General features: G+C 38.0%; 1 protein-coding gene across 3 annotated transcripts in view; it reads right to left on the reverse strand.

The window, feature by feature from the left end:
- Window positions 1–1,093: 1,093 nt before the first annotated feature.
- Window positions 1,094–25,724, reverse strand: part of DAPK1 (death associated protein kinase 1) — a 145,667-nt gene continuing 121,036 nt past the window's right edge. For 2 of the 3 annotated variants that reach the window (XM_032802867.2, XM_075067235.1), the window contains 9 exons: window positions 25,365–25,463; window positions 20,097–20,174; window positions 18,169–18,391; window positions 13,745–13,933; window positions 12,238–12,435; window positions 9,644–9,782; window positions 8,323–8,443; window positions 5,339–5,527; window positions 1,094–3,531 (listed from right to left, as the gene is read on the reverse strand). In XM_032802867.2, the coding sequence (XP_032658758.1) occupies window positions 2,299–3,531; window positions 5,339–5,527; window positions 8,323–8,443; window positions 9,644–9,782; window positions 12,238–12,435; window positions 13,745–13,933; window positions 18,169–18,391; window positions 20,097–20,174; window positions 25,365–25,463 (2,469 nt within the window). In that variant the 3' untranslated portion in view covers window positions 1,094–2,298. The remainder of the gene's footprint in view (window positions 3,532–5,338; window positions 5,528–8,322; window positions 8,444–9,643; window positions 9,783–12,237; window positions 12,436–13,744; window positions 13,934–18,168; window positions 18,392–20,096; window positions 20,175–25,364; window positions 25,464–25,724) is intronic. The other variant, XM_075067236.1, reaches the window with a different exon arrangement.

A 25,724-nucleotide genomic window follows, 5' to 3' on the forward strand; every position in this document is an offset into this window, starting at 1 on the left:
TGATCAGGCATAATAATGCAGGTAGCTCTCCTACATGAATGCACCTCTCTCCTTACTTGCAATGTTGCTTATGGCTGTGCTGAGGTTAACAGTGGTTTTGAGATATGGAAAAGCCTCTATTAAGGCTTGGTTTACACTTAAAACTTTTGCTGGTATATGTCAGTCAGAAGTGTGGAAAAGTATCACACCCTTAACTGGCTATGCCAGCAAAACCCTAGTGTAGATGCAATTATACTGGAAAAAAAAGTCCTTTTGCCAGTATAAGCTGTCTCTCCAGGGATGCGGATGGTGGAGTTTGCTGGTATAGCTCTACTGATATATCTATACTTGCAAACCCTTTTCAGTGACAGCGACAAGGCTGAAGATGAGTTCAACAATAATTTACCTGTGACAATTCGAGAGCTGCACTCATGTCTCCAGAGAGAAGACTAGTACACTACCCCACTGTATCACCTAGCCCCAGGAGTTTTATGCACGCAGGTAGCAAATTAATCACCTGTGTTAAACATCTTTATACACAACATTCAGCGTCCAAACTCTGTCATCGTGGATAATGCAGAACTTCATTAAATAATTCTATATTGCAAAGACAGAGACAAAATACAAACATTTACGTATTTTTAAAGTCCTGGAGCTCTCTAATTCACCCAATGACGCAAACTGGATTTAGAAAAACTGCTCTCGTTAATAACAAGGAAAGTTAACCAGTGGTTGTTCCCCCCTACATGCCAAACAGACGATAATAATTAAGACTGGGATTCTTCTTTATGACAACTTGTACTTTCTATTTTAGTCTCCATTGTGCAAACAGAAGGAGACAAAAGGAAAAATTGCTTTGTTTGTTGTTTTTCAAAAGAAAAGTGGACCTAATCTATTGCACAGAAGCGGCATGAAATTTTTTTTTTCCCCTCCCAGAGTTCTGGCATTTTAAGACATGATCTTGGAAGATGCTGAAAACCCCCAGCTCCCATTGAAATCAAGTTAAAGGTGGCCAGAATCTCACAGGAGGGGCAGAGCTCCTGTAGGACTAAGCCCTTAAATAATAATTTTTTTGACAACTTGTGGGCTAAAAAATATGCATGCACCCAGGAAATAAAAAATGAAAAGGATGCAATAGGCAACAGTTTATTTGTTAAAAAAAAAAAATCCTTTAAAATGTTACTACGTCTTAAAGATTAAGGAAAAAATAATACTATAAATATATATACACATACAGTATATATGTATATACACATATATTGTACCATTAAAATTACATGCTTTTCAGAACACAATGGGTCATGTTCCCTCACATCAATTTTAAATTTCTGATTGCAATAAATCATGCTTCCTTTTTTTAAATCTTCAAGTACAGGAAATAAGCAAACCAGGATCTAAAAGTGGAAAACTATTTGTTATGCACAAATGACAACTGACAGCTATACAATTATTATTCTGCAGTACTGAACATTTTATGCGTGTCTTGGCGAATTCTACAACTCTGAAGTTTTACCTGAGATGTGTGGACATAATGAAGTGTGATGGTAGGCTTAACAGATTTTTTCACATTATGGTTCAATTGAAATCAAAGCTGATTGAGTATTATGCATTTGTACACATAGTATCAACACGAGAACTCTTTGTAAAATAATGAATTTCTCATTTTCCAACTGTCTTAAAGCTGCAGGTGAAACAAAAAAGGCAAGTACCACCTGCAATGATCAGCATGCAGACAGTGAAACAGAGGTAGCATTTTCCTATAACTTCAGCAGAATCACTCAATTCAACCACACTCTCTTCTGCAAAAGGCACTCACTTTTTTCATTTATAAATAATATGGTGTTAATTTCCAGCAAATTGACTATAAATGTTGTTTTCCCCCTACAAATGTAAAAAAGTTAAGCAAAAAATATGATGAAAAGACGAAACAGGGCATAAGAAACACATTTTGGATGAATGTACAACTTTTTTTCCTTTTAGGAAAACTGAATTTCTTTAAAAAAACAAAAAACAAAACACATTATAGTACATCACCCAAAAGTCAGACTTCCCAGTTAAAATGGCAATATTAAGCAGCACATTGTATATCAGAATAGAATTGTAAAACACCAGAATTACACCAGCCTTTTAATAGCTAAAATAAAAATCAACAGTTCACAGTTAAAAGTAGAAAGATTATTCACATAAAAGGTGGTGACAGGGAAGGATAAAGACCCTTCAATACAGAAGCTTATAAATTAGTATGTCTAGAACCTCATATTGTACCTTTTATTATGTTCTGCGGTTTGAAAAGATACTGTCCATGCAAAACTTCTGTTCTTACCGTGACACTACTGAGCTAATTGAATTATAAGATGTCCCACTGTTACAACTTGAAGCATAGGCCTCTTGGCCATTAGCATCTAAATTCATTTTGAATACAGATGATGCCTTCAGTAAAAAGTCTGCTGCATCTCTGCGGCCTAATTCCCTCAGTTTAGACATTAGGATACCTACAGTGCTCTCAGGGCCATTGCTCCATTCCTGCAAAAGGGCATGGACTGGGCTTGGGAGAAAATCATTTTGAGTTCCATTGTTTGTATTATATTTTGCAACAAGATCAGGAAGGCCCAGGTTCATAGCCAGAAGGCACCAGTCCTTTCCCATAGGATCAGGTGGATCCAAAAGTCGACTAAATTTCCTCCTTGTAAGAAGATTCAGATCCGAAGCATGAATATCCATTCCTAGACCTCCCTGTGAGTAGATGTCCAGACATCCAAAGCACAATATACTGCTGAAGCTTTCTTTATAACCACCCATGGTATTAGTCAATGATGTCTCCTTTTGACTTTGTGCCCGGAAGAAGTCTCTAGGCTGGTAGACCATTACTGGTTCATGATGTTCCCTCAGCTGCTGAGGACTAAGATAATGTTTCACAGTCAGCAGGCCTGGTAATGTTGTGGCCATTAAGTTATCAATGGTACTACAAACAGAATCCAGAAGCAAGCAGCACTTGATCTTCTCTGTTTCTAGTCCTCTAACTTGAACCTCAATACCCTGACCATGGTTGACCAGCAACACTAAAAGCTCAGCCCCACGATTCACAATCTTTGATCCATTTACCCAGAGACGTATATCTGCATCTCCCTCTGCATTCTGTTGGTGAATCCACCGACAGAGATTCACTTGAACTTTATGGAAAATTCCACAAGGGAATGGGGTAAGGTGTTCCACAGGAACAATTCTAACACCACCATAAATCAGAACCTCATCCTCCTCATCTGTCCAAGACCTGTGAAGATTGTCAGTCTTGATCAGTGCTGGAATATCCACCATTGCTCCACTGCTAAGATCTCTTGCACAGATATCCATGGCATCCAAAATCTGTATCAGTTCTTCCACATCACTGTCTGATACCAAGCGCTGGATGTCCTCTATGGTATACCGACCTCTGTAATGATGTAGGGCTTTGGGATTCTCCACTGACAGGATTTTCCCCAGGACATTAGAACAGAGCCAGCGAGGATCCAGGAGCACAACATCTTGGACAGTTTCACTCTGCATGATGTTTATCTGCTCAGAAAGAGGAAAATTACAAATTATATTTTGTGAAGTACAAGTCAACAGTAGAGCTGCTCTTATGGCTTACTGACTCACCAGTCACACCATTGATTCACGACTATAGCAAGATAATAGTGCATTTCTTTCCTCTCATATTCCTAAAACAAAATCAGGATCCAGCTCTTGACTTGTTTTATTGATAAAGCCATCAGAACACATGGCTCACTGAGACTTTTTCCAAACTATTTTAGCAGAAATCTTCTACACTTTCAACAATTTTCAATGGATATAGAAAATATTCTGGCCTAAAATGCAGTTTTTCCTCATTTGCCCTGATAGCAGCTGAAAAAGGAACAGCCTTTTTGGCATGGTTTCAGAGTTTCTCTCATTCAACTCTTAAGCCACCAGATATGTAAGAGCCAGAATGTCACATTCAAAGTTCATACCTCCATCTATCTGCATTACTCTCATGATTACACAGAATTTAATGTTAGTAGAAAACAAAAATCTAGAATAGAATAGAGAATAGAATAGAGAATAGAGATCACAGAGAATAGAAATGTAAGATAGGAGGTATAGCTGAAATTAATATGAAATGACATTACAAGCAAGGAAAGCATCACAAACCTCTTTAACAGGTATGCAACTATGAGCAACTGAATGCTTTGCCGTATCACTACATATAATAATGTAGCTACAGCAAAGTAAGCCTATGAGTAATTGTTTTGGCTATTATATCATTTGAAGGTCAGCATTTTATTTCATCCCTTTCCTGAATACGTATTTTATCATGAGTATAGTCTAACACAGAACTCTTCCTCTTTTAAAGAAAAACACAGGAACCATAAGACAAAAGATAACTGAAGTCTGTATGGGTTGATTTGCATTGAGTATGTTGTCTTGGAATGGGAAGTTGAGGAAAGAATAATTAAGGAATTTTGCTGAGAACACAGCAAGATTCTGTCAAAACAAAACATTCTAAACTACTGGAAATCTCAGGTTTAATATTTTTGTGCGACATTTTTCTGCTGCTTAATTCATTTAAATAAACAACGTGAGCTAGAAATAACCTGCTGATTCAGATTTCTAATTTTAAAAACAAAATCTGATACCAGGATGATGCAGTCAGTGCTTCACTACGCTGCTGTGAAAGATGGTCCAACACTTATTACAACCCCCTTTCATCCGAGGAGTATCTGTTGGTACACATTTGGCATAGATGGCTTCAGAGAATGCTTTTCTTTAACCACATCAGAAAACAATTTGTTCAGCCATTTTAACTCACATTTCAGATTGAAGTTGCACTCTGGATGAACAACTAAGGACTTGTCCACACAAGGAAGTTATTTCAGAATTAGATATGGTATGAATTCAAACTGCAATAGCTATTCTGCAATAACTCCCTTTGCAGACATTTTTATTCCATAATAAAAAAGAGTGCCTTTTTCTGATTTTGCTGAATTGCTTTGGCTTTCTAGACTGGGTGTGCTGGTTAAAATTTTTTTCCCGTCCTCCACAAGATTTCCTTTCACACTCCACCCACCAATTCCGTCAAGAAGCGTGATGCATTTTCCATTCAGCATCCCTATACTGGAAACCACTCACAGTTCATGCACTCTAGCTGGTTAGGATTTTCTTCATTTTTTCACTGAATTAGAGAAAAAAGTAATTAAAAAGGTGCAGAGAATACACTTTGCTGCAGACAGGTGAAACTCAGTTGGATACTGTGTAGAATCAACAATCTGAGTTTGTGTATGTTAAAGACAGAATGTAAGTAAAGTCACTACATAGTTATGCAGTTTGAATAAAAATTACTTACTTCTCCTATGCTGTGCAGCTGCTGGGCTATATGCCGTAGATCATCTTCACTTGCTAATGGATTAAGCTGATCCTGTACATCATATACAAACTGCTGCAATGACATCAGCTGGTTGGGTCCATTGATTTTTCTCCAAGAAGGGAGGGTGGAGATCATTTTCTCACACAGGGGAGTCATAGGTGGACAAATCTAACAAAAGTACAATGGACATCAATTTGTAGTTCTACCTCTACTATGCTGATAAAAACTGGGTTAAATTGTTTAACAAGAGCTACCACCAAAGACAGCTGCAGAATTTGCCACACAATCTACCCTGGATGAAAAATTGTATTCCAGAATCTAACTGTTCTTTAAATACCAATTTCTAGCCACCATAATTACAAAGACAATCTTAATGTGAACCAATTAATCGCTTTCTTGCCTAATCTGCGCACAACCTGAAATAATGCTTTTGAGTGGTATCAACTGCCCCACTCACCTGGGGATTAACTGTGAAACCAAAAAATAGTTTAAAATATCAACAGTTAATTATTTCACTGCTGATCCTTTTAGCAGAAACATACCACTAAGGAGTTTATCATGAAATTCCAAACCACCTCCGAGGTGCTAGAAGTACTAATAGCTCCTCATCGCCCCCAACTTCTACAATGCAGTTGTGTGTTGTAAGTACAAAAAATGGTAGTTAATTGAAAACTAAGTGATTAGGGCAAGCATCAAATAGACTGAATTTAATATCAAAATAAATAACAACCATGCTACAATGCTGACTGTATTTTATAGGTTCGTATTTAATTAATAAGAAAACTATTTTTTTAAATGCAAATTAAGTGGTTGAGGAATTAAAAGCCTGTCGTATCAGAATGCCACCAAAACTAAGACTATGTCTACACTACAGAGATTATCAACAGCACAGATACGGTGCCATAGCTATGCCAGCATAACTGGAGTGTAGATGCAGCCTTCACCAACAGAAGAGGTTTTCCATCGCTGGAGCAACACCATGTCCCTAGCATTATTTTGTCAGCCTTGCTGTATCTACCCCAAGAGCTAGGTCGGCACAGCTCAGAGTTGTGGAGTTTTCATATCCCTGAGTGCTGTAGTTATGTGGGCCTAAATTTTAAGCACAGATCAGGCCTAAGGGAACACTGCTGTAGAATTTAGGTCAGTTTACCACTGGGTACGTGATCCCTTGGCTACTGCCCCTTTACCTAGCTAGAAACTGCGAATATATTTTTCAGAGTATGACTCTAGGAAAATTATCAATATATATCTGATTAACATATTTCTGAAGTTACATTTCCATTGGTTCAGATAACAGTTCTGCCCTGGCGTTCTTTAAGTAACACACAATCTACTTGCATAGCAAAATATTGGAAGTGTCCATAACATTATTCTGTTATTTATTTTAAGAGAAATGGAGTCACTGAAGTCATAAAGCTGGGTCAACTATGAACTGAAATCACAGCTTGAAACTGAAAGTCACAAATATTTTCTTCCATTTTATTTCCCTCCTCCCCCCAAAAAAAGCATCAATACAGTCTCGAAATCATTGATTGACCATTTTAAATGTGGGAGATGGTTTATGATAGATCATCCTCTGTATCTTATGACACCTCTCTGGGGTCTTCATTCAGGACACAAGCTTTTCATAAGGAATTGTTGGCCCATTATCATTAGAATTTGTGCAGCTGTCCCAGCTGTGATATCACACACACACAATAATGTATCAAAGTCACTAAAAATTATCAGTCATTATCTGAGAAAATGTACAGCTTACTGCTTCATGGTTCACTACCTGGAATTGGTGAGTCAGGGTCTCTTGGAGCCCATGGAACACACATTAGTAACAGCAGGAGCTGAGAATCCATATCTATGTCTATATCGATCCATATCAATACTGGGGACACTACTGGGAATCTGGTAACTGGACCTTTTTTCATCACCATGTCTGTTAAACCTGCTGTACAACGCAAATCTGACACACTGGTAAAATAGGTCCAGCCTCCAAAGACTTGCCTACTCTAGAGCTCCTACTAAAGCTAACACTAATTCAACTGAATTGGTGTTAGCAATAATGGGAATTCTTTAGCAAAATCCCAATAATGGGAATTCTTTAGCAAAAGACCAACTTATTTCAGGGATAAGGGGCTGCAAAACTGTTCTGTAATTGAACTGCAAGCTTTAAAGACATTATCAACTAAGAAAACATGGCACTGAGGTAATGTAAAGACTGTGAAGCTTATCAGAAACCTTTGGTTAATAAAGAAATGTAACCATTAAAAAACTCAGAGGGTTAAAGAACTTTAATAATTATAATAAGCCCCTGTGCTACTCAATGCAGAATTGAGTCCAAAGTACCCTTTAAAGCCACACAAATTAAAATATTTAAAAAACAAAATATCCTTCCAACTTACAAACCCCCACCTCTGATCATAAAAAACAAAGATATAATTTACTCTCTGCTTGGTGACTTCCTGCATTTCTCTCATACTGGACAATAAGAATAGAATCAATAATTTCTAGCCAATTAGACTGTCTGATTCACATGCACTGATATGACACTGCAATGTTTGGGTTGCAATACAACAGGGATATGTTTTAAAAAAAAGCAAAAGCTTTTCCATTGGAGTTAAAAAAAATCATGGACATAGTTTTTATAAAAACTGATTTTTACAAACTCAATTTTCAGCCGAGTTTGACCTAACAGTGTCCCTTTGAAGATAAGAAAAAATGCTTTCTTCCTATTTCCTTCAAACCCGAGTGTTTCTAGGCTCATTATCAACTGAAAATGCCTCTGAATTAGCCACCAGAGTGTGTTCAAATAAAGAAACTGCATCTATTCTTCCTGAACTCCATGATGTATGCGCCCAGCCTCTGACGCCCAAGAAGCAAGAGACTTGTAATAACTTCCCCATGCAAGTTTCCTGCAAAACCAGAATTTCATATAGAGTTAGCCCAGCCTAGACCTTCAGTGAACTACTCACAGAAATGATCTGGCTTCTTAATTCCTGTAGGTGATTTCGAAGAAGCTTCATATCTTTAGAGCCAGATGCTCCGGCATCCAAAACAAATAACTTGTCCAAAATTTGAAGATCATTTCCAAACCTAAGAGAGAAACAGATAGTACTTATTTATTAATTTCTAGTCCCACACCACATTTTATTTTAATTTATCTAACTGTAAATTCGTTTTAAATTGTGTAACAATTTTTTCTTTCGCTTTAAGGGAATCATGACAAATGGAGTGAACAAGAACAGTAAAAAGTTAAATACTGAACATGATGCACAATACTACAAGCAAAACATAGTATATTAGGAACTAATATTTTATTCAAGATAAATAGTATTGTTGAAAGTAAAAGTTACTCTTTCATGTAAGCACTGGAAAAAAGACCTCCACATATATTATATAAAGGGAATTACAGCAGAGTCAAGTAGACATACTGGCTATATGCACTGCTATAAAAGTTACAGCAATTCTTTGTTTTTAATGAGTTCAGCTCACTTGGTGGTTCTTATCTGAAATACTTCCACATTTATATTTGCTTTTACAAGCATAGCAATGAGATGTGTTTATTGACTGAAATTCCAAGGATTATACACAGGTATTTATTGTTCAGTTTCAGTAGATCAGGATATTGCCCTAACACAGTAATACTAGAAATCTGGGGGATATAACCCTAGACTCTTTCCTTGCATCCTCTACTCAGAAGACCTGAATGGTTCCCCATATCATGGTATTGCTGTGAATCGTGTATAGTTTGTTTTGGAAGACTAGTCTCTGAAAATAGCTAATGCTGAAAACCAGCGCTATTCTCTCTGCAATTCATAGTGGTTGGCATTAGGACTTTCCAACATGTAGAGACACTTGTTGGTTCATTTTTTTTTCTGTTCATATTGCCATGCAGCTCTTTAGAAAACTGTATATACAATACATCTGTGTGATTTATTTTTGTATACTAGATATCTTAATCATAATTTAAAGGATGAAACTCCATTGTGTCTAGGTATTGGAGCACTGACAAATAAAGTCACCTACAATACTTAAACATAAAGGTGTGAGGCAACCTACTCATTTTAAAACCATCAAGCGTTTTCCATTTTTGCACAAAACTATATTGCAAGACCATTTTCAATATAAAGCAGCAACCAAAGCAAACTACTGGATTTTCTTTGCTCCCACACAGATCAATGAATGTTATTTTGTAAATAATATTGAACACCTCAAATCAACCACCAACTTTGGCATTTCCACGTTTTAATACTGTATATAAATTTTAGAAAAATGCATTGCTCCTCTTCTCACCTGTTTCTGATTTCTTTCAGTAATGACATGTCTTTGTCATACCCAAATTCTCCTCCAACAGGGCGAGGAAGGTTCACAATGTCAGCATGGGTGGCCACCAGGACAACACGCAATGGATTTTTCAGCCTTCCACCAAATGCTTCATGAGAAAGAAAAATACACACCCAGAGTACAACAATTTCAGGAAAAGTGCTTTTACTGTACCATAAAGCAAAGATGAATTTTATGTTCCTGACATACTGATCGCTTGTGTGAGTACACGTGCCATCTTAAAAACATAATCTACACCTTGTGTGTGTAATTTAAGAACTGTTTGGTTGATGTGATTTTGTTTATAGCCCATAAATATGGATGGCTTGCCCTTTCAAATAATGTTAAAAATACTAATACTATATGGCTTTATTTCTTTTCTTTTAACGTGATAACCATCACTAACAACACTAACAAATCAGCTACAAACTATGAAACCATTTTGGGAATGACATGTAAGTCAGTAATAGCAACTACTTGCAAAGATTCTTGGTAATTCTTTGGATGGTCTTTAGTACTACAGGATGCAAGTTAGATGACTGTAAACAGAACAAATGATCTACAACATTCATACTGTGTATGAATGAAATTTTACAGTACTTACACAAACAATGAACTCTCATTTAGGTGAGAGTTAAGTAGGAAAGCCTGGGAGATACCATGAAAAGAATGAGAAAAAGAGAAAGATACAAATGGCATATGAATGAGGCAATAGTACGTAACGCACATTTATACAGCCTGTTCTCTAATATACTATCCAGAAAAGAATAGACTGTTGGTCAAGTTTTACAAAATGTGTCATATTCTGTGGTCTTTACTTCATCTTCATCCTGGCAAAGCCTCAATTAACTTCAACACTTTTGCCTGAGTGAAGACTGAATAAAGTCTCCAGAATTTGAGCCATTATGCTTAAATCACACAAAAAATACTCTTTTATATGTCTAGTGATTCAAAATTAGTGTTCTGTGGCCTGCGAAACAGTGTACTACAATGCAGTCAGCACTCTGTTTTCTGGCTTTTTATGAAGGCCCTAATGGAATTGGCTAGGAAACTATTCCAAAGCTTTAAGATTCCTGTTAATATACTTTGTGAGGACAGTATACTAATCAACTATCCTAACAAAGTGTAAGGATTTCTTATAAACTATTAGCAGCAAGGTCAAGTTGAACAACTGTATTAGTTACTTTACTACAGTTGAACTGACATAACTATTTAAATATTGCTAATCGTTTTGCAAGAACAACTGACAAGGTTTAGTTCCATATTAGGCTGAATCAAATTTGGATTCTAGCAACTGCAAAAATATTAAATAAAATAACTTAAAGCTTCAGTATTAATTTTTGGCAAGCTCCTGAGTCATTATTTTTTCTGTTACACAACTACCTGCATACCAGCTGGATCTGGACATGCTTATTTTTAACTTTTTTTCCTAAAAACTCAAAATGAAACTGAAAGGCATGTGTGTGTCTGAACTGGAGGAAGTCAAACTAACATAGACCTGTACTGAGTTCATAAATAAGGAATATAGAATATCACCTGGGCTCTGATATAATGCATTTAATATTAGCCAAAATATCAGTAGGACGCAGGGAACATTCAGCTCTAAATAAATATTTTTATATGCCTGCCAGGCGATTACACAGTCATTTTTATCACTTCATGGGTTTTCTTTTTCCATACATGTCTAATCATAAACACTGGCTTGACCAGAGTTTTGGTTGATGAAGCCAAGATAGATCCCTGGGCTAGGTTTTCCCATCAAACTGTCAGGGTGTGTAAATGAATGCTTCACTGCAATAAAAGCTAAATAAATTGGTATAAACCAAGAATAGGTGACCTAAATCTTTTAAAAAAATATAGTGATTAAGTCAATTGGTTTGACTTGCAAGCAATTCCAAACAGCATAACCAGCTAGAGTATTAAACCAGAGATCTCATTTAAAAATCGAACAAAGCCTTAGCAGATGTCAAGCAAAATTCACTACAAATATTGGACTCCATCCACACCAACACTTAAAAGGAGTTAAACTCATTTAAAGTCTAAATATAGTTCCAGCTAAACAAGTCTGAGCAGCACATTCAGAAAGTCAGTAGAGTTTTAAAACACAATTCTAACATGATTTAGATCCATCCACACTGGCCAACCCAGCTAGTGCTGGAAACCAATTTAACTGGGGTTGGGTTTAAACAGAATTTAAGCAATGTTTCCAAACTTGCTTTAAAGAACCAGTGTACTTGGAGCCAGTATGTAGACAGACAGTACACAAGAATGTCAAAGTAGTTCTTTGATATGAAAACTTCAGTTTAAGGGGTTAGGGAGAATTCAGGAACCATGAAAGGCTCTCAATGCTATTTAAGCACAACCTAAACAATTTTAGTAGGGTTAAGTACTTATGGCCCGGTTTAGACCCTCTGCTGTGAGGGAGAAGTTCACCTCTGTACTGAACTTTGTTTAAAGTTGATTTCAATAAGATGAACACACAACAGGACTCAACAAAGTTACAGGGAAACACAAAGTTTTTTCTTTCCTCCACAGAAGGCACATAGACACACAGCATAGCATACCTATGGGTTCCTCAACTGGGACCAGTGATTTCAGGAAATTAAGCCAAAAGGTCACTTGATTTAACTGGATTTCATAAGGTTCTTCAAGACTGAAAAGCACGATATGAATTGCGGTGGGATCATTTGCAGCAAAATAATCATAACAGCAGAAATATACAGGATTCCCAGAGAATTCCCACACGCTGAAATCACCAATTCCTGTAAAAGGCAACAGAGTGATAAACAGGTCAAACTTCTTTAAAGAGCTCTGTTCTTTTAATATCGGAGGCAAAGTTTTTCCAGGGCTGACATCTGGAAACCAAATGTAAGTGTCCAGGAGTCATAGACACTGTGCATTACCGATTAAATGAGTCCTGGCTTTGTACAGAAATGATGGATATTAAATCCTTCAGAAAACAAAACAGAGCACTAGACAACATTACAGAAATAACAGCTGCCATTCCTTCTCTTGCCCCTGAAAATGCAACTAAACATTTCTCCAGTTACCTCTTTGTGATGTATGGTATCTGGTATCGAAAACCCAAGATAAAAGGTTATTCAGAAAACAGTCCATTTTGGTTTGTAAAATTGAAACTACTGCCAAATCAGAGTGGGCTTTAAGAATCACCTCTTACTCCTAATTACCACTTAAAAACACTAGCCATGGTGTGCTGTTTTCTGTCATCTATTTTTGCGGTTGATGAAAGATGTGTTAGCTTCTCACAGTCTCTCTCTTAATCTGTCTGAAAGCATATGCACTTGTACCATCTTTACTTAGTAATGATTTTATAAAGTATAAAATCATTTTATTAAATACTCTAGAAAAAAACAAAAAATTGGAAGCATCAACTATGCTGTGAATCTTTACAATGGAATAGTTTCTACTGACAGTCTGCAGTACAGCTCTAGTACATTTTAGAAACTAAATCTGTTACGTGATTGTGCTAAAAGAAAATAACTCCATTAATAACAAGTGTTGATTATGTGTCAAGCTGCATTTATAAATATATTCCCTGACCTAAGATTAAAAGCTTAAGCCCCATTTGACCCTGGAACAATTGATATGGTAGGTAAAACATTAGCCCTGTTTTGAGTTTCACTTGAGGGAAGATCAGGTCATCTACAATAGGACAAGATGACAAATAAAAACAGAGTTTCACGTGCAAGGTCTTTGTGGCAAGGACCAGGTCTAATGAGTATGCACCCACAAAGCACCATGCACACCTATGACGACATACAAGTAAAAAAGGGTCACTCCTGGTCCAAGACCCTTTGTGATGAGTGGTTAAAAAAAAAGTACCTATAAATGATACACAAACTCGTCAATGTATGTGGTGCCTTTATAATGTATTTAACTTCACAGGGCTTTACTTAGGTTTAATCTCTGTTTTAAAAAGATATGCATACTGAACTAGTGGATGTGTTCAGGGTAATGCTTAAAGTAGATTTCAAATTCAAATATTTAAAACAAGTAAAGCCAATGTCAGTCACATAGAATCAACACACATTAATTCAATTAATTCATTACCATTCAAGTAGGCATTTTGAATGTCGATGGCCTTCGTAGACTGGTCATCTGCAGAGCAGTGAGAATGGTGAGATGGTGAAACGAATACTTCTAGCACCCCTTTGGTAAGGCCTGGCTCAAACATCATGCTTCGACTTCTCACGCTAACATTTTCACAGCCAGGGTAAAGATTTGTAATGCTCACTGAAACTGAGTCATGAAAAAGAATATTATAAACCATGAAGAGTTTATAAACAGATTATTTCAAAATAACGTGCTGGGCATAAAATTTAATTTAGAAAGATCTGTTCTTCAAACAGAGGCACCCAGGATATATGAGGTACCCAGGGAGCTGTGAAAAATGTTTGTGCCCAAGATTCAGAACCAGAAAATACCTCTCATTAGAGCTGATTCAGTACCTTAGAATGCCCTGTCTTGGCAAAATGGCTCTTTCTGAGAGATTGAATTATGCATAATAGGCTTTAAAAGAAGGGGATGAGAGAGGCAGAGACAGGAGAGAAAAGGAAGAGGAAGATATTGAGAACCACGGAAGTGTAAGAAGCAAGCACACAAAGAGGTGGGAATAAGGAAGACAAAAAAAAAAGAACAGAGGTAAAGTATAATGTGTCTGATTCACATCGTTCAAGAGACCTTCCCCAGTTTCTCTCTGTGCTTAGATTTTCCCCCAAGTTAAAGATATGTTCAGGTTTTCAATAACTATTAGACAATTTCTAATGTGCTTGGTCTCAAGAATACCTACAGGTTAGGCAGGTATTTTAGTTTCTATATTACCCAATGATAAAAGTAATGATGTGCTAGAGGTAAGGTTTAATTGTGTGAAAGGGCAAATTCTAGGTTCCCCTTATAGCACTGTTAGCCCCTAAAAGACACACAGGGTGGGGTCAAAATAATGGAAGTGACAGAACAGTTTGTGAAAATGAGGGTTCATCTGTTAGAGCTTGTCTATACACAAAAGTTGTAGTGCTTTAATTTGGCGTTATTAAAGCACTACAGCTCCTTCATGTGGCCATATTTATAGCTGTATAAAAGGTGCTTGATAGTCGTATAGCTATTCCTGTACAGCTATAAGCTATACCTGTATAACTTTATACTGATATAATGGCATCAACAGTGGGGGTTGTCTAGCTTAACTGTTTTGATTTTTAAAAAAATCACCATCCTCCCTTAGTTATGGGGTACAAAATCTCTGTGTAAAGCAAGTTAGATTCTGATTGAAAGCAGCATAAACTCTGGCAAATCTAGTACAATTACATAAATCAAAAAAGAATTTGAAGAGCAACTAGCAAAGACACTACAAAAAACTAAAGCAAACATGTTTTAAAATACATCAGAAGCAGAAGGCCTGCCAAACAAACAGTGGGGCCATTAGATGACTGAGGTGCTAAAGGAGCACACAAGGACGATAAGGCCATTGCAGAAAAGTTAAATTAATTCTTTGCATTGCTCTTCACCGCAGAGGAGGTGAGGGAGATTTCAAAACCTGATCCATTCTTTTTAGGTGACAAATCTGAGGAACTGTCCCAGATGGAGACATCAATAGAGGAGGTTTTGGAATACATTGATAAATTAAACAGTAATAAGTCACCAGGGCCAGATGGTATTCACCCAAGAGTTCTGAGGAACTCACACTTGAAATTGCAGAACTACTAACTGTGGTATGTAACCTATCACTTAAATCAGCCTCAGCACCATATGACTAAAGGATAGCTAATGTAACACCTTATTTTTAAAAAAAACAGCTCCAGAGGCAATCCTGGCAATTACATACCAGTAAGCCTAATTTTAGCACCAGGCAAACTTGTTGAAACTACAGAATTATCAGACGCATGGATGAACACAATATGTTTGGGAAGTATCAACATAGCTTTTGTAAAGGGAATCTACTAGAATTCTTTGAGGGGATCAACAAGCATGTGGACAAAGGTGATCCATTTGATACAGTGTACTTGGACTTTCAGAGATCCTTTGACAAAGTCCCACACCAAGGCTGAAAAGTAAGCAGTCATGGCATAAGAGGGAAAGTATCTCATGGATCAGTAACTGCTTAAAAAGATAGGAAACAAGTGGAAGAAAGGGTCAGTTTTCACAATGGAGGAAGATAAATAGTGCCCCCCCCCGCAATCTGTACTGGGACTTGAGCTGTTCAACATATTCATAAATGATCTGGAAAAGGTGGCGAACAGTGAGGAGGCAAAATTTGAAGATAGTTAAGTCCAAAGCTGACTGTAAAGAGTTACAAAGGGATCTCACAAAACTGAGTGAGTGGGCAACAAAATAGTAAATGAAATTCAGTGTTGATAAGTGAAAAGTAACGTACATTGGAAAACATAATCCCAACTATACATACAGAAATGATGGGATCTAAATGAATTGTCATCACTCAAGAAAGATTTTGGACTTACTACGTATCATTCTCTGAAAACATCCACTCAGGGTGCAGTGGCAGTCAAAACCCAACCCCAAAACCCCACATTGCTAACAGACCATTAGGAACCATTAGAGAAGGGACAGATAATAAACCCAAAAATATCATAATGCCACTACATAATCCATGGTATGCCCACCCCTTAAATACTGCATGCAGTTCAGCTTGCCCCATTTCAAAAAGATACATTAGAACTGGAAAAAGTACAGAGAAGGGCAACAAAAATGACTGGGATATGGAACAGTTTCCATATGAGGCGAGATTAAAAAGACTGGGACTGTTTAGCTTATAAAAGAGATGACTAAGGGTCTATAAAATCATGAAAGGTGTGGGGAAAGTGTTACTCACTCCTTCACATAACAAGAGAACTAGGGGTCAATATGCTGATTTAAAACAAACATAAGGAAGTGCTTCTTCATGTAACACATAGTCCACCTGTGGAACTTGTTGTCAGGGGATGCTGTGAAGGCCAAAAGTAGAAATGGGTTCAAAAAAGAATTCAATAAGTTCACGTAAGATAGGACCAGCAATGGCTATTCGCTAAAATGGTCGTGGATGGAACCCCACATGCAGTCTGCCTCTGACTGCCAGAAGCTGGGACTGGACGAGAGGGGATGGACCTCTCGAAAACAGCCCTATTCTGTTCTTTCCCTCTGAAGCACTTGGCACTGTCCACTGTCAGAAGAGAGAATACTAGACTAGATACTAGGCTAGGTCTGACTCAGTAAGGTCATTCTTAGGTTTTTACTTAAGGCAATACTGCGTACATAGTACTGTATATAAAAAGAAGCAATTTCTTCCAGAACTGGGGTAGTTTAAAAAAAAAAAAAAAGTAAAAAGATTTTTCCTTACTTCATGTGGTTACATGGGACTGAGTTTTTGTATGCAGTAGCCTGTGGTGATATGTTCAAAAAATCCTAGGCTCGTATCTCTCTTGTTCATATGACCGTGTCTAATCTTGAAAACCTATTCCTACTGATTTCTAACATTTTTAAAAAAAGGAAAAACAAAAACCCAACCCCCTTCTTCCTGTGCTAGCTCCAGTAGATACACGCCTGTATTTCTTGATACATAGTTTAATCTCCTTGTGTAAGGTCCTATAAATTGAGATTAATGGAACAGAGAATTTCTTATCTATTTCCGTTCCACTCTCATTAAGTAATTCCTGTGTAATATGTGAAAGCCGCTTTCAGTGATTCATTGACCATTCATATATTATATCTTTGTGCTAGAAACCTTTTGGCTTGTTCTTTCACCAGAGTTCCTATCCTTGGAATAAATTGACTGAAGGTTGAGCAAAGATAAAAGCTGTTACTATATACTGGTACTTTTACCTAATATGTTCAGGTATTACCTAAAAATTATAAGTGATAAACTCAATTATTTATGATTATGCAATTAATTATGAACCAACTTAAAAACAAAGCTTATCTGATAGATAAAATAACACTTCTACAGCATCCTTTCATCCAAGAACCTCAAAAAGCTTTTAACCGCCAACCACCTCCCAGTTAGATGAGAGATAAACAGGGATGAATTCACTTATTACTTTAGTACAGCCACTTTTAGGGTAGAATGCAGCAGTTGTTGAATATCACACAAACAGTTTAGGACTGGAAGTAGATAGTATCATATTCTACTGAAAATGTTTGTTGGCCAGAGATGACCAATTACATTTTGCCAAAATATAGAATTTGGTCAGGACACAGAATTAAACACCTTTACATTTGCAAAAAAATTCCAGAATAGTTGTGACAAGTGGTCAGGTCCTCTACTGATGCAATAAAAGTTCCTCTGGCTAATCTTGTATCTTTCACACCCTTCTGCGCAGGCACCAACAAAAACCATTTCTCTGCTTTGGTTTCCTAAGACCCATTCTCCTAATCTTTACTTTTAGAGATCAAGCCAACAGTGCTTCACATATAGTTATAAGCACTAAGATAGAAATAATTATTCTCTTACTTTAAATGCTATAAAACCAGAAGCCTTAAAGTGATACCTGATGGTTTAGTAGACAAGGGTGAAGGAGGGAATCTGGTTGAGTTTGTGGAGGAAAGCCTTGGTCTTCGTCTTCTAAAAAAACTCCTTATTAGACCACACTTGAGAGATTCCACTAGAGTAGTTTTTCCAGATCCTGAGTGTCCAAACAGCTTAAGTTTTATTCTCGGCTGTGGGTTTTGAGTAGGTCTAAGCTGTTGGATAAAAAGTCCTCTATGTGTATCCTAAATCAAACAAAATGCAGAAATTAGATCCACTACCATGCAGAAAAATATCCCAATAAGAAGCCTAAAAGCTGCATTTTCAGTTTAAGCACAGTTTGAAAATACTCTGGGATACACTGTCCTAAATAAAGTGTATTGGAGGGATTTAGCAATGTTCCTCTTTATGTTCTGAATCAATTTATTTGCTATCCTTAAAATGGACATGAATAGAAGAGACCCAACATGCCTGAACAGCACTAACTTCAGCTGTTCTAGAACAAGCAGAATTATTTCTGAGCATTATTGAAAAATACAAACTTGCAACAATTTAATTCAAATAAAACTGGGTGAAAGGCACATGAAAGTTTTTATTTAAGTCACATAATTCAGATAGCATTGTTAATATGGAACAGCAGCGTAAAGTACTGTGCTACTTTCTGGGGACAGAAGCAAGTTTTAAAGTATCTCATTCTCTTGAAACTTCATTACCCCCCCCCTTTTTTTTTTTTTTTTTTTTGCAAAGGGAGCTATAAAAAAAAGATACTCTGTTGTTTTGTTATAAAGTTAGGGGGCAGTAGGAGGCAAAGAAAGGCAGGGCGGTGAAACACTGCACTTTGTTCCTGCTGTATCAAAATAAATCCTAGGAACTGGCAATAAAATGTGACTTAGCTATTACATGAAGAGACGAAACTAAAAAAATGAGCCCTAGAAATGTTCAGAAGAGAATAGATTCCAATAAGCCCTAATTATATCTATAGTTTTTGGTGCGACATCACTGCAGTGGAATCATTTTGCCCCAAATATTGAGAGGAAGGGTAGAGGAGAAATTAAGAACCACAGTCCACGTCTACACTACAGGGACGATAGCGGCACAGCTACTGTGCTGTAGCTATGCTGGCATAATTCTGTGGTGCAGACAGCCTATAGCCATTGCTGTAAGAACACTGCCTCTCCAAGCGATGGAGCATTCTTCCATTGACCTAGCTCACTTTACACTGGGGCTTAGGCTGGCAGAGCTGTGGCACTCAAGAGTGTGGATTTTTCACATCCATGATGCCAGAGCTATGTTGACCTGAGAGAGAAATGCAGAAAGGTGGGGTGAGAAAGGAACTGTTTTCCTCCACCTCCTACTCCCACTGGAAGTCAGGGGGACACATCCTCATGGTTACACCCATGCTTCAGTGACTATGTAGGCTGAGCAATTAAAAAGATGTCTGTATCTTTAAGAAAAAGGAACTTAATACTAGAAGCAGTGTCTCAGATTAGAATCTCAACAGAAGTATTACATCTAATTTTGTTCCTCTTAGTCTGGCAGCTATTCATTAAATATGATTGCTAGACTGCAGATTTAGGGTTCTATCTCGTAAGATTCTGAGCACCCACATTTTCCCATGGGAAATCTCTGGGAGATAAGACCCTCGGACAATCATGAGATATGATCCCTTTATTTTTGTGTGCAATCTATGAGAAAAACAAAAAAAAAAACCTTACATACTCTCTTTCTATATAACATCATAGCCATATTGCACGTCAGCCAAATTAATATTTTTTTACCTAATTATTTTGTAAAGCTTTCTGACTAATGCTTTTGATGCAGGTTTTAATTTTCTCATCATTTGTATTCAAAATGCTACCCCAAACTTTAAAATACCAAGAACATCAGTCAACCCTCCCCCCTCCAAAACCCAACCCCCATGAATCCAAATAGATATCCATGCATTCTCACCTTTTTGAGCCTTGCAAGAAGACTAGCTACATGTTCATGCTGCTCTGTTCTAGCGAGGTCTTCTGCTGTTTTCCCATCCTGTTAAAGACAAGTTATTAAGTGCAATCACTTCCTTTCGTCTGCAACAGAAAAACATGTGCAGTGTAGCTCAGTTGTGCTCATGGCAGTAGCAGAATAAAATCGCTGTCAGAAGCAAATGGATTAGAAAAAACAGCCAGGATTAACCCCTAAACTGTAATTCCCCTAGTTTGTTTAATCATCCAATAAAAGATAAGAAAATTCAAAACAACCGCCTCTCTTTTGCAAAGTGGTATCTTGACATTACAGTAACAGGATGCTTTGGATTCAGAGGGTTAGAGCAGTGCCTGTACTCCCCTCTGAATGATCATTCTTCATTCTCCCATTTAAATATACATGATGTTAGTGGATGGCAGAAATATCTATATACATATTACATACCACATATAGTTTTCAAAGGCCACCAGAAAGACATGCATCAGCATATTTATTACTATGTAAAGCAGGTTAATTATGTTTATTAACATGTAAGCATTGACAGTGGTGAATTAGCTACTAGATCTAGGTTTTCAAAAAACAAACAGCGTATGGGGCTTGTGATTTAAACAGTTCAGCAAGTTTTAAAGGGAAAGCAAAGCTGTCAAGAGCAGAATGCTGAAGACATTTAATTACCCATGTTTCATAGGTCAGCAGTTTAAAATGAACTGAGTTGTAAGAAAAATTGCTTACTTTCTTTACTCTCTTAAGACTATATTAATGGTACTGCTTTTGTGCTATGTTTGATGGCAAAACAATTTTTTATTTATGATTCAACTTGTCTTTAAAAAAACCCCCACAAGACAATAACTTTGCCATGTTTATAAAAAATTGTTGGTAAATTAAATCTTTTGGGGTTTCACTCATTTCCATCACATCCAGTTTTTCATGCCAAATCTGCATTGTCATAGGAAGGATTATGATGAGCAACTGAGGTTTAATTAGCAGAGAATATGCCATTTGTGGATTAGGCATTACTGGCTGAAGGAGACATCTAATCCAATGGAGGGGAAATATAAGGAACAACATTATCCTTCCCTTACGTCAATCATTTTCTGGCTGTGAAGTACAGCATGTATTTGAAAATATACATATGCAGCGGAAATAGAATTTTTTTGAAAAATGGCTGTCCTACTCAAGCTAACTTTACAAATGCTTTACAAAGTAGGGAGCTAGCTACTGGAAGAGCAGTGGCTAAGGAAATTGGCATCCAAAAAGGGCCTAATTTTCCCAAGTGTGAACAGTATTTAATATGTGCATGCAGAATAGGGCTTTTCTACACTGGCAAGTTTCTGCGCAGTAAAGCAGCTTTCTGCACTCAAAACTGCAGATGCAGGGTCAGCTTTAGGCCGATTCCCCCGATTCCTGTGAATCAGGCTCCATGCCTAAGAGGGCCCCACAAGGTAAGGCCCCGGAAGACAACTGCTGCTGAGGAAGGACCCTCCGCCGAAGTGCTGCCAGAAACAGCGGCAACCGATTGAGCTGCTGCTGAATTGCCACCACTATCTTCGGTGGCAGCTCAATCGCTGCCACTGTCTTCGGCAGCATTTCGGCAGTGGCTCTTTCGAATCGGTCCCTGCACGTCCTAAAGCCGGCCCTGTGCTGAAGCGTACACACTGCCAGGCCAATTTGAGCACAGAAACTCCTCAGTTGCAGTGCTGCAAAAAACCCACCTCGACGAGAGTCGTAAGGCTATTTGTGCAGAGGCTCCACTGCTCTATTGCCAGTGTAGACACTTGATTGCTTTCTGTGCTGTAATTGGCCTCCAGAACTGTCCCATAATGCCTCAGGTGACTGCTCTGCTCATTGTTTTGTTCCCTGGAGACCATGCACCCCTTCCCCTTTCAAAACACTGTTTCTGACAGCCCTTGCATGCTGATCTGCTCCGGGACACAAAGTAAACCATTAATGTGGAATGTTCCCGCTGTTGAACACAGACAGGTGTGTGCGCGCTATGCAGAGAGCCCAGGAAGGGAGGTGGGGCCTGATGTTGGGGTTTCCCCCTCCTCCTGTCTCAGGACTGGTTTCTTCCTGTCTTTCTGAACTTACAAGACAGCATGCTGACACATTCTCTGTCCCCCCCAAACATACTCACTGTCTCCACTACTTCAGACACACACACCCACCCACCCTGTCACACACTCCTCCCTCCCCACCTCCCTCCCTTCAGTTGAAAAGCAGCTCGCAATGTAGTAGGATGCTATGGAACAATGGGATTGGGAAACTTGCATCATCAAAGCTGTGCCAGCCCCATGAGGCATTGCAAACTCTTCCCAAAGTCTTCCCTGTGGTTAGTTGCACAGTGGGATAGCTACCAGCGTCAAAAGAAGCACAGTGTGGACACACAACAGTGGTTTAATTCCAGCGTTTTAGTAAAAGCGGTATAACTTGTGGAGCAGAAACTTGCCAGTATAGACAGACCCTTAGGCATGATTACTGCAAACTTTGATGCAAACGTGGTAATTGTACATGCAAACAGCTAGTTACATGTTTGCACATACATTATTCAAATTAAACACTTCGGGCATTTAAAAATTCCAGAAGATACCAGATAATGTGAGGAACAATGAGACGCCCAACTCCATGTGTGCATGCAGCACACTTTTTTATGATTACTTTTGTTTTTAAACATCTGAACTGATTGCATTTTCCAGGGGCATGAACAGGCACCAGCCCAGCAAGCAGCTTCTTGGGGCGGCCAACGGCGAGGGGTGGCATATCTGGGTCTTCAGTGGCGCGTCCCTCACTCCCTCTTGGAGCGCGAAGGACTGGCCACCGAATTGCCGCTGAAGACTGAAGCGGCCGCAGTAGAGCTGCAGATCATGATCGTGGTTTTTTTTTTTTTTTCTTTCCTCTTCCCTTTTTGCTGCTTGGGGCGGTAAAAACCCTGGAGTCAGCCCTGGTTGTGAGTGATTTTCTCAAAACCACTAAAAACATTTATACATTTAAATTTCAAAATTAAATAAAAATTTGCAAAAATTACCAAGCTCCAGCCCCAAGTTAATGTTTTAGGCATTAAGGAATCCTGAAAAATGGTGCTCAGAAAAGAATTTAACTAAAAGATTCACAGAGAACCATCATTAGGAACTTGCACATAAATTTAATATCAGACTCCAGTAAATTAAAAAAATAAATAAATAGAAACATCACTAAACCACCACATGCTCTCTCCACTTCCCTCTTTCCACCAACATGCAACAATTGTGCACAAAAAGCAGTTTCTCCTATTTAATCAGTCAGCTTCTCCTGCCAGTCTTAGGCCAGGTCTACATTAGGATTTTACATCCACGCCCGAGAGATTAGCTAGACTGAACTAACCCCTAGTGTACATGGCACAAGGTCGATGGAAGAATTCTTCTGTTGACTTAGCTACTACCTCTTGAGGAGGTGCATTTCCTACCATCAGCGTAGACAGGCTCTACACAAGTGTAGCAACAGCACTGCTGTAGTGTTTTAAGCATAGACATACCTTAGTGTCACCACAATTCACTTTGTCATCACTTTCAAAGAGATCTAAACTAACTGGAAAAAGGAACGCCTCTTCTGGAAGGAACACGTCCAGTCCACACAGATACACCTCTACCCTGCTATAACGCAGTCGTGGGGAGCCAAAAAACCCTACCCTGTTATAGCTGAAACCCCATTATATCGGGGTAGGGGTGGCAGAGCTCCAGCGGTGATTTAAAGAGCGCCAGGCTCCAGTCGCTGCAGGGAGCCCCAGGCCCTTTAAATTGCCAGTGGAGCCCTGCTGCCACATCCCTGGGGTAGGGGCGGCAGGGTTCCAGTGGCTCTTTAAAGGGCCCTGGACTCCTTGCAGCAGCCGGAGCCCCGGGCCCTTAAAAGCACCACCAGAGCCCTGCTGCTACCGCGCTATATGCGAACCGTATTATATTGGGTTGCGTTACAGCGGGTTAGAGGTGTAGTTATACCAATATAACTATAATGGTATAGTTCCACTGGTAATTTTCTACAGGTAGATAAACGTTTGCTACATCACAATCACTTCCACGGTGTTTAATGCTGATGTTACAAATACTGAATCAAGTACTCCATAAAATAGGAGAATGAGGATAAGCTGAAACGAAACAGCTTCAGTTTATGCACTTATTTTGGTAATTAGAAATAATGAATTCAGAAAAATAAAAAGGAAACTGGAAACTTAAAATATAGTTAATATAAAAAATGTATTTTCAGGTATTAAATATGTCTGAGGCCCTGTAAAACTATAAAAATTGGCACAACTGCATTCACCCTCTCTCTTTTAAATGTTTCTCTCTCCTGTGCTACTACAAACTGTACATATCAACAAGCTAGCTGAATATAGAGGGAAACAGTGAAACCGGACTACTACACCAAGTGCTGTCAAATTCACAAAACAAACAAGTAGATACATTTTTTTCTTTAATCTCATTTATCACAATCTCTGGTGTAATTTCTATAAGAGGGGAACTTTGAAAAATATTGGGCTCCTGGCTACACAAATTACGACTTGACTTTCACCAGTATGGACTTCAGCAGGAATAAGACATGCTGAATAGGTCACATGGTATTTTAGGATTATCCAGCTGTATTTCTTTTGCAGACAAATGGTATTTGTTTGTTAAATATATGGGCAATGTTATGTGATAGCTTGTTGTTCTTCATCACTCCCCTGGATATGCTAATAAAGGGAACACTTCTCAACCCTTCTGAGAATGAAAAATACCTTAGGTGGTGCTGATGGAAGCAGTGGTGCAGACCAACATGACAGACTAATTGTTTTACAAGTATATCTGAATGCTAGCTCACCCATTCACTCACCCACGCATATATGCCATGAAATATTCTTTTCACTGCAGTAAGATGAAAACCTTTTGAAAAAAATCTCTTAAAAAGATTTTAAAATGTTTATACAGGTATATGACTTGCAGGGAAAATGGCTAAAATTGTGCTTCAATGAAAACAGAGCAGCACAAATAACTCTCAGCTAAGGTCCTGTGGATAAGTGTATAGGATTCTGTACCTTAATTTGTTTTAAATTTATTATTTATCAGGGTAGGATGCATCTATCCATGGGCAACTGAGAATATTTGTCAAGCCAGAGTGACGTACTGTAGTCTAACAGAATTTTTACTGTTCCAAAATACAACTGTAATAGGAAACAATTTAAAGCAAAAGTGATGGTCTATTACTGTAAGCGAACTAAGTAAGCAACATAACATTTGTTATACTTACAGAGGTTAAAGCTTCTACGTTGGCACCAGTGAGACAGAGGTACCTGACAACATCCAGGATTCCATTATTTGCTGCCAGATGTAAAGGTGTTCGTCCATACTAAGAGAGGGAGAAAAAATAGGTTAACTTTCTGTTGATGATGTGCAGAGAGCCTGACTTTCAGATATGTTTATTCTATGCTAGAGACACACCACCTGGCTACTGTATACATGTACCTACACAATTAAGGACTGGAAAAAAATAAGATTCATTTGATTAATTTTATACTCGAAGTTTAAAGTTAGAGCACAACTAATTTAAAGTCTGATTTAATCAAAAATAAGATTTGAATATGGGACACTTAATTAAATAAGTCAGATC

This window comes from Chelonoidis abingdonii, chromosome 6, assembly GCF_003597395.2.
Source record: "Chelonoidis abingdonii isolate Lonesome George chromosome 6, CheloAbing_2.0, whole genome shotgun sequence".
NCBI lineage: Eukaryota > Metazoa > Chordata > Testudines > Testudinidae > Chelonoidis > Chelonoidis abingdonii.